The sequence below is a fragment of the Colletotrichum fructicola genome, assembly GCF_000319635.2.
Source record: "Colletotrichum fructicola Nara gc5 chromosome Unknown KSG_Nara_v1_contig06, whole genome shotgun sequence".
Taxonomy (NCBI): domain Eukaryota; kingdom Fungi; phylum Ascomycota; class Sordariomycetes; order Glomerellales; family Glomerellaceae; genus Colletotrichum; species Colletotrichum fructicola.
Window position 1 is genome coordinate 2362159 of NW_027094056.1, and position 12367 is coordinate 2374525.

General features: G+C 56.1%; 3 protein-coding genes across 3 annotated transcripts; 2 read left to right on the top strand and 1 right to left on the bottom strand.

Annotated features, from left to right (window-relative positions):
• Positions 1-383: 383 nt before the first annotated feature.
• On the top strand, positions 384-966 carry DYNLRB1 (Dynein light chain roadblock-type 1; the record flags this gene model as incomplete). Its single annotated transcript, XM_032019814.1, has 3 exons — positions 384-401; positions 481-780; positions 862-966. The coding sequence occupies 3 exons, from the start codon at positions 384-386 to the stop codon at positions 964-966; spliced, it is 423 nt and encodes a 140-aa protein (XP_031892734.1).
• Positions 967-8004: 7038 nt separating this feature from the next.
• Positions 8005-10763, top strand: CGGC5_v010937 (uncharacterized protein; the record flags this gene model as incomplete). The annotated part of the gene is made up of 4 exons (XM_032019792.1): positions 8005-8809; positions 8876-9724; positions 9777-10271; positions 10324-10763. 4 exons carry the CDS (start codon positions 8005-8007, stop codon positions 10761-10763), a joined length of 2589 nt encoding a protein of 862 aa, XP_031892732.1.
• A 674-nt stretch (positions 10764-11437) lies between these two features.
• CGGC5_v010938 (uncharacterized protein) lies at positions 11438-12262 on the bottom strand (the record flags this gene model as incomplete). Its single annotated transcript, XM_032019781.1, has 1 exon — positions 11438-12262. One exon carries the CDS (start codon positions 12260-12262, stop codon positions 11438-11440), a length of 825 nt encoding a protein of 274 aa, XP_031892733.1.
• Between the last annotated feature and the right edge of the window lie 105 nt (positions 12263-12367).

The following is a 12367-nucleotide window of genomic DNA, read 5'->3' on the forward strand; positions in this document are numbered from 1 at the left end:
ATAAGAACTCCCAAAACCGTGTCTGATATGTTTTTACTGAGATTTTCACATGAGAGCAGCATGTCACAGCAATCAGACCCCTGCCAGAACGGGTGCCAGAAAATTTCAGCGGTCAGAAACGGCAGAATTTGAGCGGCGCTCGGCCCCACCAAGGCGTTGGTACGCTGTTACCCAGTGAATCCTAGCAGCAGTAAGGTACAACAGCACCGACCGAGCTTAAGCTGATCCAGCCTTACGGACCAAACACCCGAGCTCTACGGAACCGGCCGTCCACGATAGAACGAGTCACACACTCACTTTGGACCTCTGTTCCTCAAGTACGGCGGGCTGACGAGCACCACCACCTTGGCCACCTACCCCGCCTCCGTCGCAGCACACACATAATGGCCGAATCAGTACCCGTGAGCGACCTCGAGACCCCTCTGCCAATGTCGTCATAGCTGACATCCAGCGCGCCCTTCGCGCGCGTGCAACACGAAGACCAACGGCCCCGATGCCCTCGACGAGACTCTCAGTCGACTCTCCAAGAAGCCCGGCGTCAAGGCCGTCGTCATCCTCGACCGAGCCACCGGCGCGATCCTCCGCACGACGGGACAGCTGTCCTTCAACGCCTCAGCGCTGCCGAGCGGCGGCTCCTTCTCAGGGGAGGGTGCGGCTGCGCAGCAGCAGCAGAACGGTGAAGGCGAGGGCGATCAGCCGCAAGGTCTGGAAGACTTCGCAGCCAAGGTATGGAACTGGGTTAATGCGTCGGGCACGCTGGTGTTGGACTTGGATACAGAGGTGAGGACACCCATTCCCCAAGACTCGGAGCGCAACATTGGAAAATCGCTGGGAGAGCTGGCGCTGACGTATCGGGGGTAGGACGAGCTGAAGCTGTTGAGACTACGGACGAAGAAGCAGGAGCTGGTCATCGTGCCGGATCCAAAGTACCTCCTCATCGTTGTCCACGACACACCGCCTGCTTGAGAGGCGCGCTCAGTCATCACGAACGACCTCATCTGGCGTTTCACGAGGCCCCTTCCTCTTGACCACATCGAGCGAAGTGCGCTTCATGCATGCATGCATGTTAGCGGGCAGGGGAGCCCATTGGGCAGGCCGGAAGATGAGGGCATCTCCAAGATTACCTACGGTGCAGAAGGTTGGCGAAGACTAAGACGGAAAGCTCTGCGGCACGCACAAACACACATGCATATAAGATTGCTGCAGGCAGGCGAATCGACATGGGCTGTCGATGGGCGGCGCGGAGGCACGAATGATACCCTGAAATTACAAATTCATGACCATGGCATTTAGGCCCGGAAATCCAGCCGGGTCGGCAAGGCGGGTGCGGTCACGACGTCCGGGCCGCTTGCTTGACTAGCTTAGCTTTTCGACGCTGTTGGACGAATATGAATATAAGATGAATTGCAAACCTAAGCCCAAAGTCAAACGAGGTCGAGAAAACGAGAAAACGAGGTCCGGACTGGCCGGCTTGAAATAGCGCGTAAACAAAGCCACCGGCTTCTCTCCCCGAGATCTTCTGGGCCAGTCCTTGCTTCGAGGCGGACTTGTCCATCAAAAACATCAAACTGGTCCGTTCGCCTCCTGTCGTTCACTCCCCGAAAGCACGAACGACATCTCTTCACCGAACACCACGTTTTGGTACCAAGAACCGTGGCGCGACAGACCGTCGACGGGAAGTGGGTTGGTTTAAGCGTCCAACCGCACGCAGGACCACCCATCCACACACCACACCAGACGCACCTCAGAGCAACAACCCCCTCGTTCGTTTTGGGGGCTTATAACAAGCCTAGGATTAGATTAAAGGCCTGTCTCTCTGGAAGCCGCCGCCGTCATCCCCTGGTTTCGACCAGTCGGCAGTCGAGGTTTCATAACCTCGCGTCAGAGAAATCTTTCCACGGACAACTTTTTGGAACGTGAAGAAAATGGTCCAACATGCAAAGGCGGGAAATGGGAATCTCGTTTCAGCAAGCTATGGGAAATCCTTGCCGGGCACTCCGTGGCGCCGGCCTGCCCCCCGTCCCCCCCTTTCGTCATCGTGTCGAGTTGCTCTTTCGTAACGAGAGATTGTGGGCAAAGAAGTTTTTTAAACTTTTTTAACCTATTCGTGCATTTTTCTGGGCGTGGTTCGCTGCGAGGCGTGTTTAATTTTGGTGCTGCCCTGTGGTAGGGTGCCCTTGTAGTGTAACCTTCCGTTTTGGAGTGACACGACCTATTTGAACTCTGTTCGGGGTTTTGTTTACATATTCCTTCGCCAAGTGTCGCAATCAGTTGCTAGACTTGAACAGTTTTCGCGATGTCGAGTGCCATCTTATGCAACTTGATGGATGAAGCCGGCCCTCTTCCCGGTGTCCTCGCATGCTCCCTTCGACCCCGTTCCCGATGACTTTGAGACAACCACGTTCGAGAACACTGGAGAGAGCAGAGAGTACGCAGACGACCACTCGTGAATTGACGTTCTCACCCATGGCACTGTCGTCTCATGTCAAGGAAGATCAGGGCCCTCAGCTGCCCAATGCTTCTGCGGATACCTCTCTGGAGCTTTGGGGAGCTACTATGGTGTTATGGGTAAGTATTAGCCCCGAGCCACGTATCGTGGGGACTGACGGTCCCACAGGAAGCTCTGGAATAACTGCTGAGTGGCCGGCCTTTCGCCTGCGATCGATGTACCGCACCTGGTCTGCTTGAGCCATAGCTACCTATACAGGGGCTAAAACTTTAGCCTGATACCGCAGTAAGCTAGGGGGTGTGGTTTGGTTTCCGCCGTGGCGGAGGGAGGCAGCAGAAGAAAGTCTGCCGCGACGAAAGCCTTGCGGTCAAGAGCTCCCGTCTTCGACGTTTCAAAAGTCTCGAAAATAGTTCCAGATACAGCATAGGGAAGGGGGGATCTTCAAAGTGCTGGGCCGCACTGGTTCCACCACGGACCCCGAACCTGGTCGGCAAACGGTTTTCTTTACCCCATATCGAATGTTAGAAGATGTTCGAGAAAGAAAGAAAATTGAAGGACTCCTTGCATTCTCTGTGTTTGGAAACTCTGAAGCAAGCAGCATGGGAAGGGGGGGCCCCGGGCAAGGAAGGCTGAAGCCACATCCGCACGCATTGCAGAGGAACAATGTATCTCGGCGTTATCCACTGGTGGCACACGGCATGCTTCACCAGGATACGCGACCGGCCGACAGAGTCTTGACGATGGTGGCGTTTTTATGTTCTTCGTCTGCTCCCTCAATTCTGCAAGGCCACGGCACAGGCAATGCCAATTTGCTTCGATCCCGCACGGCGTTGCCAGGGTTGCGAGCTTCGCCGAGCTTCTAGTCTGCGGCATGATACGTGGTTTCTTGCTTTTTCCCCTTCCCTGGTGCTTCTTTTTTGCACAGCCCGTATTACAAATTGAAGGCCAACCCAAATCCAACTAAGCCGGTGAGTCTTGAATTTGAACCAAGGCAGTTGAGGGATCAACAGCGCGACAACTCAGCATACGAAAGAGCCCACTGCTACGTAAAATCTCCGTACAGGTCGTCATCTCTTGGAGGACGGGGACCGATGACACCTGTTGGGCAACGCTGGACTCGCCTCACACCCTCTCCTGCACAAGTGGAGAGTGATGTTGCGGATCCCGAAACCACCTAATCAGAGATCTGCTGGAGACCCCGGTCGTGTACTTCATTCACATGCGCGCCTGGTGGCTGTTCGTTCTTGTTCTGGCCTCTCGCAGGAACTTCATCTTCAGCTGGAGCTCCATTTTCCACCGAACATTTCTTTAGCTCTGCCTTCTCCGCCATTGATATTCCCAGCTGGTTCTCCGGAAGGAAAGAAGAGATCAAAATCTACAGACGTCAAGCAGCTGGGGTGGATTTCCCAAAGTGATGTGTTGTTGCGGCCGTGGCCATGGATCCCTTACCCACTTACGGCCTCCGTGCTCTGGCGCCGTCTGTGTCTTGTCTTTGCTGTCTGCTACCTGTCACCGGTCTCGATGTCTCTGTCCCTGGATGTTTGTCTTCCATTCCGGCACTGGCACTGGCCTGACACGTTCCCGGGAGTCGGCCTCGGCAGGACGCAGCGCGTTATCATGCAGTCTAACATCGTCAAAAAGGAAAGGGGAGAGGGGACATACATACAACACGTCCGGCGGCGGTGCTATAGCTCTCGCACTTTTTTACCTGTGCGACGAAGATTGCCGTACCGCGAAATGAGAAGATGGGAGATGGGATAGGCCTGCAAATCAGAGTGACAGCCCGTGCCATGGAACCGTCGCTTTCTTGTGTCCCTCCATGCTAGCTTAGCTTCCCACGGTAAGGCAGCACGACGCAAGGCGGGACAGGGGACATGGTCCTGGGCTCTATCACTCTGGTACATCTTGCAGCACCAGGTCAGGATCAAATCCGGCGGATGAGAGCACGGAAGGCAGGCTGTGAAGGCGAAGTCGAAGAGAGAGGGAAAATGGTACATGCTCTGTTGTCTGCAAGATACGGATCACCCACACCCCCCAACTCGCATAGCGGAGATGACGAGCGATCTATCAGAGGTCCTGATGGTTTTGTTTTGCATGTTATTTTTCATTATTTTATTTACCTATTCTTTTTTCTTCAGCCCTCGCGTCGCTGATTGTCGCCTCGAATTGCTCGAGAAAGACGAGCCTTAGCCCGTTTAAATCGCACAATCTGGGATCTGAGACTGCCGGGCTCCGTCGCTTGTCCTTGCCCAGATCCCTGAACGTCTCCATCTCTGCCCATCTCCAGTCTGGACGCCCCTCCTCAATCGTCCCGCCGGCGCTGATGCTGCTGCCCTTCTCCTCGTCGTCCTCCTCCCCCAGCTCCGGGGGTGCTATATTCAGATACGTGGATAATAATTCAAGGACTCCCGTAGCCTGCGTGACAGGACAGAACACAGACCAGCCAGTCAGGCCCATGTTGCCCTTGCGCGTGCGCGTGCGGCTAGGACGAGGGGTGCACCAACAAAGTGGACATCTCGCAGCGCGGGCTGTCCTATCCAGTGCCTGTCTTATCCTGTGCCATCTGTCACCATCCAGTCATAGGAGGGTCGTTGCGGGAAAACGCAGCCCAGGCCCAGCCCAGCCAGACAGACACCAGCGCAGCAGATGCTGCCCAAAGAGGTGAAGGAAGAGAGGATAAGGTGGACGTGGAGAGTGGACGATAACAGGAACATGTCCTTCCCCTGCCTTGGCAGCCCGTGGTGCATGTATGCTGCGTGTGTGTATGTATGCGTGTGTCTCTCTATCTGTCTCTCGCTCTCACTTGATTCGCATTTCTTGTTTTAACATCCCGTCGCCTTGCTTCCCTCTCCTCTCTTCCTCTCTTCTCGCAGTCACACACTATTATTCTCTTCACCTACCGTCATCCATTCCCCCCCCATCTCGATTCTGCTCTTCCCGTTTCCCGTTTCTCGACCCCCCACCATCATTGTTGTCTTATTGCAGCAGTCAGTACTTGGTTCGACCATTTTGTCCCGCGGTGCCCCCCTCTCGGTTGCAACTCCAAGGTCGCCTTGCAGAAAAGTTGGAGTCGGCTTTTTGCCTTGCACGTCGGGATAGGACCTCAGCCCCCCTCCCCCCCTCATACGCCACCTTGAACCAGCCACGGCCAGGCGAGACAGCAAGAGAAGCTTGGAAGACCACGACGACAACCAGGAAGGAGGGAAGTATTCCAAGACTCGAAGGGAATTTACTTGGAAAGAAAAAGAGGGACGGTCCAGGAAGACAGGGCCCAGAAGAGGTCAAAGTTGGAAACCCCGAGGAAAAGTCGAGACGAATGAGACGAACACGGCAGCCACCTTCATCTCATCCCAGAAGAGACGACTTAGACGACGAGAAACAAAGATGCCGTCGCTATCGCTCCTAAGACGGGGGACGACCAAGAGACACGAGCAGCAGCAGCAACCGTTCACACCACAGACGAGTCCGCGAAGAGAAGATGAGAGAGTGCAGCGAACGGGTACTGGCTTCGGATCGGTGGTAGGAGGCGCAGGCGCAGGCGCAGGAACGTTGGCAGGATCAGGGACGGGCGAACGGGAGCGCAAGTCGTCCAAACGGGACTTCTTTGGCGGGCTCTTGGGTCGCAGCAGGAGTCGAACGCCGACAACATCGACGTCGTCGCCGGCCAGCTCTGCGCGGGGGACCGGTGCCGAATCACCAACCAAGCTTCCTGTAAGTCGGCATTCGCGCGTTTACTCATGTCATCCTTTTCTTTGGTGTCTTTTCCGTTCCTTTCCCCTCCCCTCCTTTGACATTCAGAGATCATCCACACACACCCGTGGTTCTATTTTCCACCTTTTTAGTGGCCCGCTGTGGTTCTGGCTTTTCGGTGCCCCTCAAGCAAGGTCCCTGAAGGGTGCATTTTCGCTGGGGCGGGCGGGCGAGTGCCCATCTCCAGTTTCCCGATGCTCCGATGCTCCGATCGCGCCGGCGAGAGGACGGGAGGGGGAAGGGTCTGGAAGTGGGAAATGAGGGAGTCCTCGGAATAGAAGCAGGTGTGCTGGGAAGTCCCAGATGAGTGCAGGCAGACAGGCAGGAGATGCATAGACATTACGCAGTGCGAATACCTACCTGCTCCTGGTTGCAGAGGACGGCAGATTGGCGCAGCATGATGATGTATGTACGCGGCAAAGCAGCGCGCAGCAAGAAATCACAGCAGCACGCCAAAGCAAGTGGACGCATCTCAGTGTCACCCACCCCTCAGCTCACCCCGCTTCCTCTCTGTTGAGTGAGTCTGAGAGACTGAGGTGCCATCTCACAGTGACCCGACTTCACCTCAGGTCAGGTCAGCGGCGTCAGTGGGTTCGCCTTACCTAAGGCTGGCTGCTGGGCTCCGTCACCCGTGCGCTAAGCCTACGCTTGCCGTTGGCCATGCCTCAATGGACGTGGGCAGTCACCACCTCAGTGTGGACGTGGAAGCACCGAACGTGCAACGTGGGGACGCCCAGTGGGTCTTGCCTTCCAGCCCCTGGGCCTGGGTCTGGGCGGGCTGAAGCTGCTCCCTGCAAAAAACGCCCTGCTGATGCTCCAGTGTCAGTGGTGTCCCCGTCGTCGGTCGTCGGCGCTCGCCCTCCCCACCAGGGCCTGCCCGGGTCCAGTCTGGGTCTGGGTCCTGCACCTGAGGTGAGGTGCCTGCCCTGGGTCCCGCTGCCGCTGCAGACTGTCCCCTCCTCGGAGCTAAGAATACCTACCTACTGCGGCAATGGCAACCAAACCACAGTCGTCACTGCCAATTCCCCTCCGTCATGGCACTTCCCCGCCATCATCTCATCCAATCCCTTCATGGGAGCTGCATCAGGCCACTTTCAATGCCCTGTCTTTCTTTTCTTGCCCACCTCATATACCACGCTGGTGCAATTCCCGTCCTCGACAGTCCACTGGATGGATACGGCTGGTGTTAAAAAAAAAACTCGTTGTTGCTGTGACGTCCTCCGAGATGTTTCGCTTGATGAACCTGCACCTCCGCTGCTCCTCTCCCCTGGTCTGAGATGCGAGATGCTCTGACGATCTGTACCCGTTGCTCCCTTGCATGTTGCTCTACCGCGTGACCACCATCCGGGACCCAGCTCCAATTGCCCACCTGCACCCCTTTTGTCTTTGTAAAACGCAACTTCCTCCTTTTCTTTTTTGTCTTCTTGTGTGAGAGACGTCAGAGAAGCTGCTTGTCAACCGATATACAACACCTTTCAAGACAGGCCACGAGCGTGGTCAAGCCATTGAGAACAAAGACTTCACTTCCACCCCCTCAAAGAAGCCTACCCGGTCCTGCCAACCACCATTCTACTTCAGTTTCGTCCAATTGGATCATCCTCGCTTCAGCCGTTGCAAAAAAATATAAGCCGTTGTGTCTCACCAGCAAACCCCAGGTTTCCCCTCCGCAAAGCAGTGCCGAATCCCGCTCCTCTCGATCGCCGCCCCCTCTTAACCCCAACAAGCCACTTCCTTCCCCGCCTCCTGCCGACAGCGAGCAAGCCAATGGCCAAAAGGCCAAACCAGTCTTGAAGCTGACCAAAATCATGGCGACCCTCAGCGACGACGACATTGAGAAGCTCTTCTCCGGAGCTCCTCAGTACTTTGCCCGCTCCGAGGGCCATTACACCGGTGCCCCGCATCCTTCTGTTGCCTTTCCCTGGGACGAGTCCCTCGAGATCCGCGACTTGACCGACCATGTTCAGATCGAAGACGCCGCCTGGAGCTGCATCACAGCATGGCCTCATATCACGAGAGACATGAACAGCAATCCCGCTGCCATCAAGTGCGCCAGAGAGAGGAAGCGCGCCCACTTCTACCCCCGATGTCGAGAACGGCCTAATATGCTGAGCATGCAGGGGTTGGAGAAGGGCACCATGGGTTACCAGGCCGCTCTCGAGGTTCCCGTTGGAGATGCCCTTCAGGAAGAACAGTTCGGTTTTGGCACTCTCGGATCCAAGGCCAACGCCATCATCGATGCGCGCCAGAAGCTGCTTGCTTCCAAGGACGGCCTTCGCCGCCAGGAGGAGTCGGCTATACTGGACCAGCTTATTAAGAATGGCGCGAGGTACAAGGAAAACCGGATTCACAGGAAGATATCCCATACCTTGTACAACGAGCTGTTCCTTGGCATCTTGCACCCGCCCACCCGGGTGATCGATCACCACGACCCCTACAGCCTCTCGGTCCAGATACAGGCCCTCGTTAAGGTGCTTGCAGCGCCTAATGTCTGGATCGACTTTGCGCATGTGGAATGGAGAATTCGTCTAGGCCAGATTCTCTGGGGCTCGTTTGAGGGCGACGAGATTGAAACCGATCCTGAAGTTGACGACACCGAAACCAACGAAGAACGTAAAGAAGAGAGATATTGGTTGCTGCTTCAGATACTCCTGTCGTGCGAGCTTCTAATAAGATTAGACGCAATTACCGAGGGCGAAGAGCTAGGGATTGAGAGCATTAGACCCGCCGAGATTCACCGTTTCGAAAAGGACGCGAACCAGTCCGTCAAGTGGTCGCTACACCTTGCGCGGGCTTGGCTAGAGAACATCGAGATTGTCGAGGCCAAGGTCGACCCAGCCAATGTTGGCCAGAAACGCAACTCTGGCGGCTGGCTGGCTTCGTTGACTGGCAAGATGAGCCTACACCATCACAACAACCATGCCAACTCAGGAGAGAGCATGTCCATTTACACTATCCAGGGTCGTTACAGCGAGAGACAAGTCAACGGCCTCACACACTTTGCGCGGAAACTGCGATGGCCTGATATTGAATCGGACATTTACGCCGAGCAAATCGAAGAAACCGTGGGGAAGGTGTCGGAGGCAACCCCTATTCATACGCCCGCGGAAACCCCATTGAGTATTGACACCCGGAGATCGTCCTACTTTGGTGGCGGCAGGGCAGAAGCCAGCGTCACGAAGCATTCGTCAGGCAAGCGTGGCGTTTCTGCGGCTCTCCACCCGTCTGGTTGGCTTTCCAAGTCCTATGTGTCGGGACTCATGCTTCCTGGCGAGGGACTGTACCACTTGATCATGTCCACTCTGTTGGAAAACGATAAAGAAGCAATGGCAAAGCTGGGGCCAATGGCCAACCTCTGTGGCGGTTTTGTCTACCGGGGCAAAAGCTTTTGGAGCACAGCTTGCATCGTTGGCCGTGTTTTGGCAGCTGGTAAGGGCTCTGCTCAATGCATGGGCTGGATTTCAAGCGACATCACGCCTCAAGGCCACGGCGAAGGCTGGATCAACATTGACGTTGCCGATGTTTCCGGTAAGTGAACAGACAGTTCTGATTTGTGCGTAATTGCTGATTCTTGTGACAGCCGATATGAAGAAGACGGGTAGACAAGCTCGGCTGTGGGGTAAGACACACGTTGAGCGGGACTCATGCGTCCTGGGGGATGCTGATCCCAGCTCTGTCTTGCCTGCGGACTTCATCATTCCGTACGAGAACAACTACTCTGAACCGCCGCCCAGTCTGACCATTGATTTCCTCTCTCTGAATCTCTCTGCGCCTGTGGATTCGGTTGACACAACACCCACTGAGGAATTCGTGACTCCGCTCTCTGATGTGACTCGGAGCTCAGAGATCCACACTTATCCGTCCTCCATCTCGTTTTCCGTCGGCTCTCTCGGCGGCGAGTCCAAAGAGCACAATTTTGCGCTGTCCAACGATATCCATTTCGTTACGGCGCATCCGTGTGCTCCATCATCTCATGTCAAGGTGATGAGGTCGCCTTCAAGCCCCACAATCCAGCAAATCGATGTGGACGGCACCGGCATCGGCGGCAAGAGCTCTAGCCCTGCCACCATCACCGGTAAGTTGCCTACTTCTCTCGCCGCGCAGCCACGTATACTTACCCTTTCCAGGACATCCCCTGCACAAAATGTTCACTTACACGGTGATCCACCTTTCCGAGCTGCTCGAGAAGTCGGCCGCCTCGCTGGACGACTTGCTGCTCAACACGGCCTCAGTCCGGCGCCCCTCTCTGACGCCAACCATTAATACGACACCCCGGGTCCTGGTCATTGACTGCATCACGGGTATCACGCGTCAGCCGCCGACGCAAGAGACTCCGACGTCGCCTATCCTGGAGCGGACCGCTAACGGCGCCAGCCTCGCGGCGGCTAAGATGCACCTCGAGTCGCGGCGTCGTCAGTTTGGTAGCGACATGGAGATCCTCGTCCGTGCCTTTTGCGCCGAGAAGGGCTGGAACGCCATCATCTCGCGACGTCGACGAGGCTGCCTTGCCTGTGCCATCAGAGAGGCCGGGGCACTGGCATGGAAGGTCATCATTCGCGTCGAGTAGAAGGCCACCCTTTTATTTCATTCGTACATGTAAAAGCTTGACAGCAGACGGTTTCAGTGTTTCAATTTTGGGCGTACGGGGATCTGGGACGGAACTACATGGAGTACACGACGTACACATGCACACACGAGAGGCATATAAAGCGTTGCTTCCAAGGAATGACTGAAGAAAGACGGAACGAGGTGTCTGCATAGTTACGTAAAAGCGGCAGTGCGAGATACCCCCTGATATACAAATACGCTGTAAAGAAGATAATCAACTCTCCTCAGCCCATCGGTTGTGTAACATTTGAAGGTAACGTGGGTGTCAGACGCTGCTGCACTGAATAGGGAAAGCGGCGCCCGTTCGTGGCTTGACCGTTGCAAAAAAGTAAAACAGTTTATTTGCATGTTTTAACGAAAGTGTGCTATGTCGCGTGGCACTGCACTGCAGGCCAAGTCAGGTACGGATACGTAAACCAAGAATGCTACACTGAAAACAGCCGCACCACGGGCTCGAAAGACTCATCATCGCAAGTGATGCACACGACGCAGACCACGCATCGTCACAATCTGGAAGCTTTACATTGGTATCATGCCAAATCACACACACACGCACACAAACAAATAGCCTCTTCTGTTTCGTTTGCGCATCACGAAAACGTTTTCCTCTCCCCCATCCCAACCCACTCCAGCTTAGAGGTCGCTGCCGTCGAACCAGCTGTCGACGCTCCACTCCTTCCAGCCGCGCTCCTCGCCGGGAAGCTTGATGGCCTCGTACTCGTCGCGGGTGACCTTTTGCCACTCGTCGAGGGGGATCCAGCCGATGTAGGCGCGGTCGCCGAAGCCGCCGATCCAGTAGACGGAGGTGACGACGAAGCGGTCCCACTCGGACTCGTGGACGGGGCTGCCGGGGAGCCAGTACTTGCTGTCGGGGTGCTTCTTGACGAAGCAGCCGGCGAGCTTGAGGGAGGTGATGGGATCGACGGGAATCTTCTCGAGGTAGCCCATGAGGGAGAAGCGGGGGAGGTTCGCGGCGGAGTAGGGAACGGTATCGGGACCGTCCATGATTTGTTGGTCGCCGCCAAAGATCTTCTGCTTCAGAGAGGACAGGAGAGAGATGCGCTTGGCCGGGGGGAAGGGCGGCACCCAGTGCATGGAGAGGGATATGTTTGAGCCGGCACGGACGTTCTTGAACGAAGTGGCGATGGTGATTGCGAGGATAGTGGGGTTTCCCTCGTCCTCGCAATCGGCGACGTAGTCCATGAGGCCGATGGGCATGCCGGAGAGATCTGAGCCGGAGGCGGAGTGGGCGCCGGCCGGGAAGACCGTAGAGAGCTCCGCGAGCTTCGTGTGGGCGAGGATGCGGCGGGCCATAACGGCGGACTCGTACGAGGACGGGATGCGGGTGAGGGCGTCGGCGGCATCGTCTGGGTTTTGGAGGATGTGGGAGGGGGTTCCCGCTGGCAGGAGGGCGGAGGCGGAGGCCGCGAGGGCGAGGAGGGAGGCGATGGACTTCATTTTCAGAGAGCCGGTCGGTGGTTGTCCTAGAGGGGGAAAAAAACGAAGATAACTGTAGTTGTGCGAGGGGGGTAGCAGCCGGTTTATGTAGTCCCTTACTTGAGG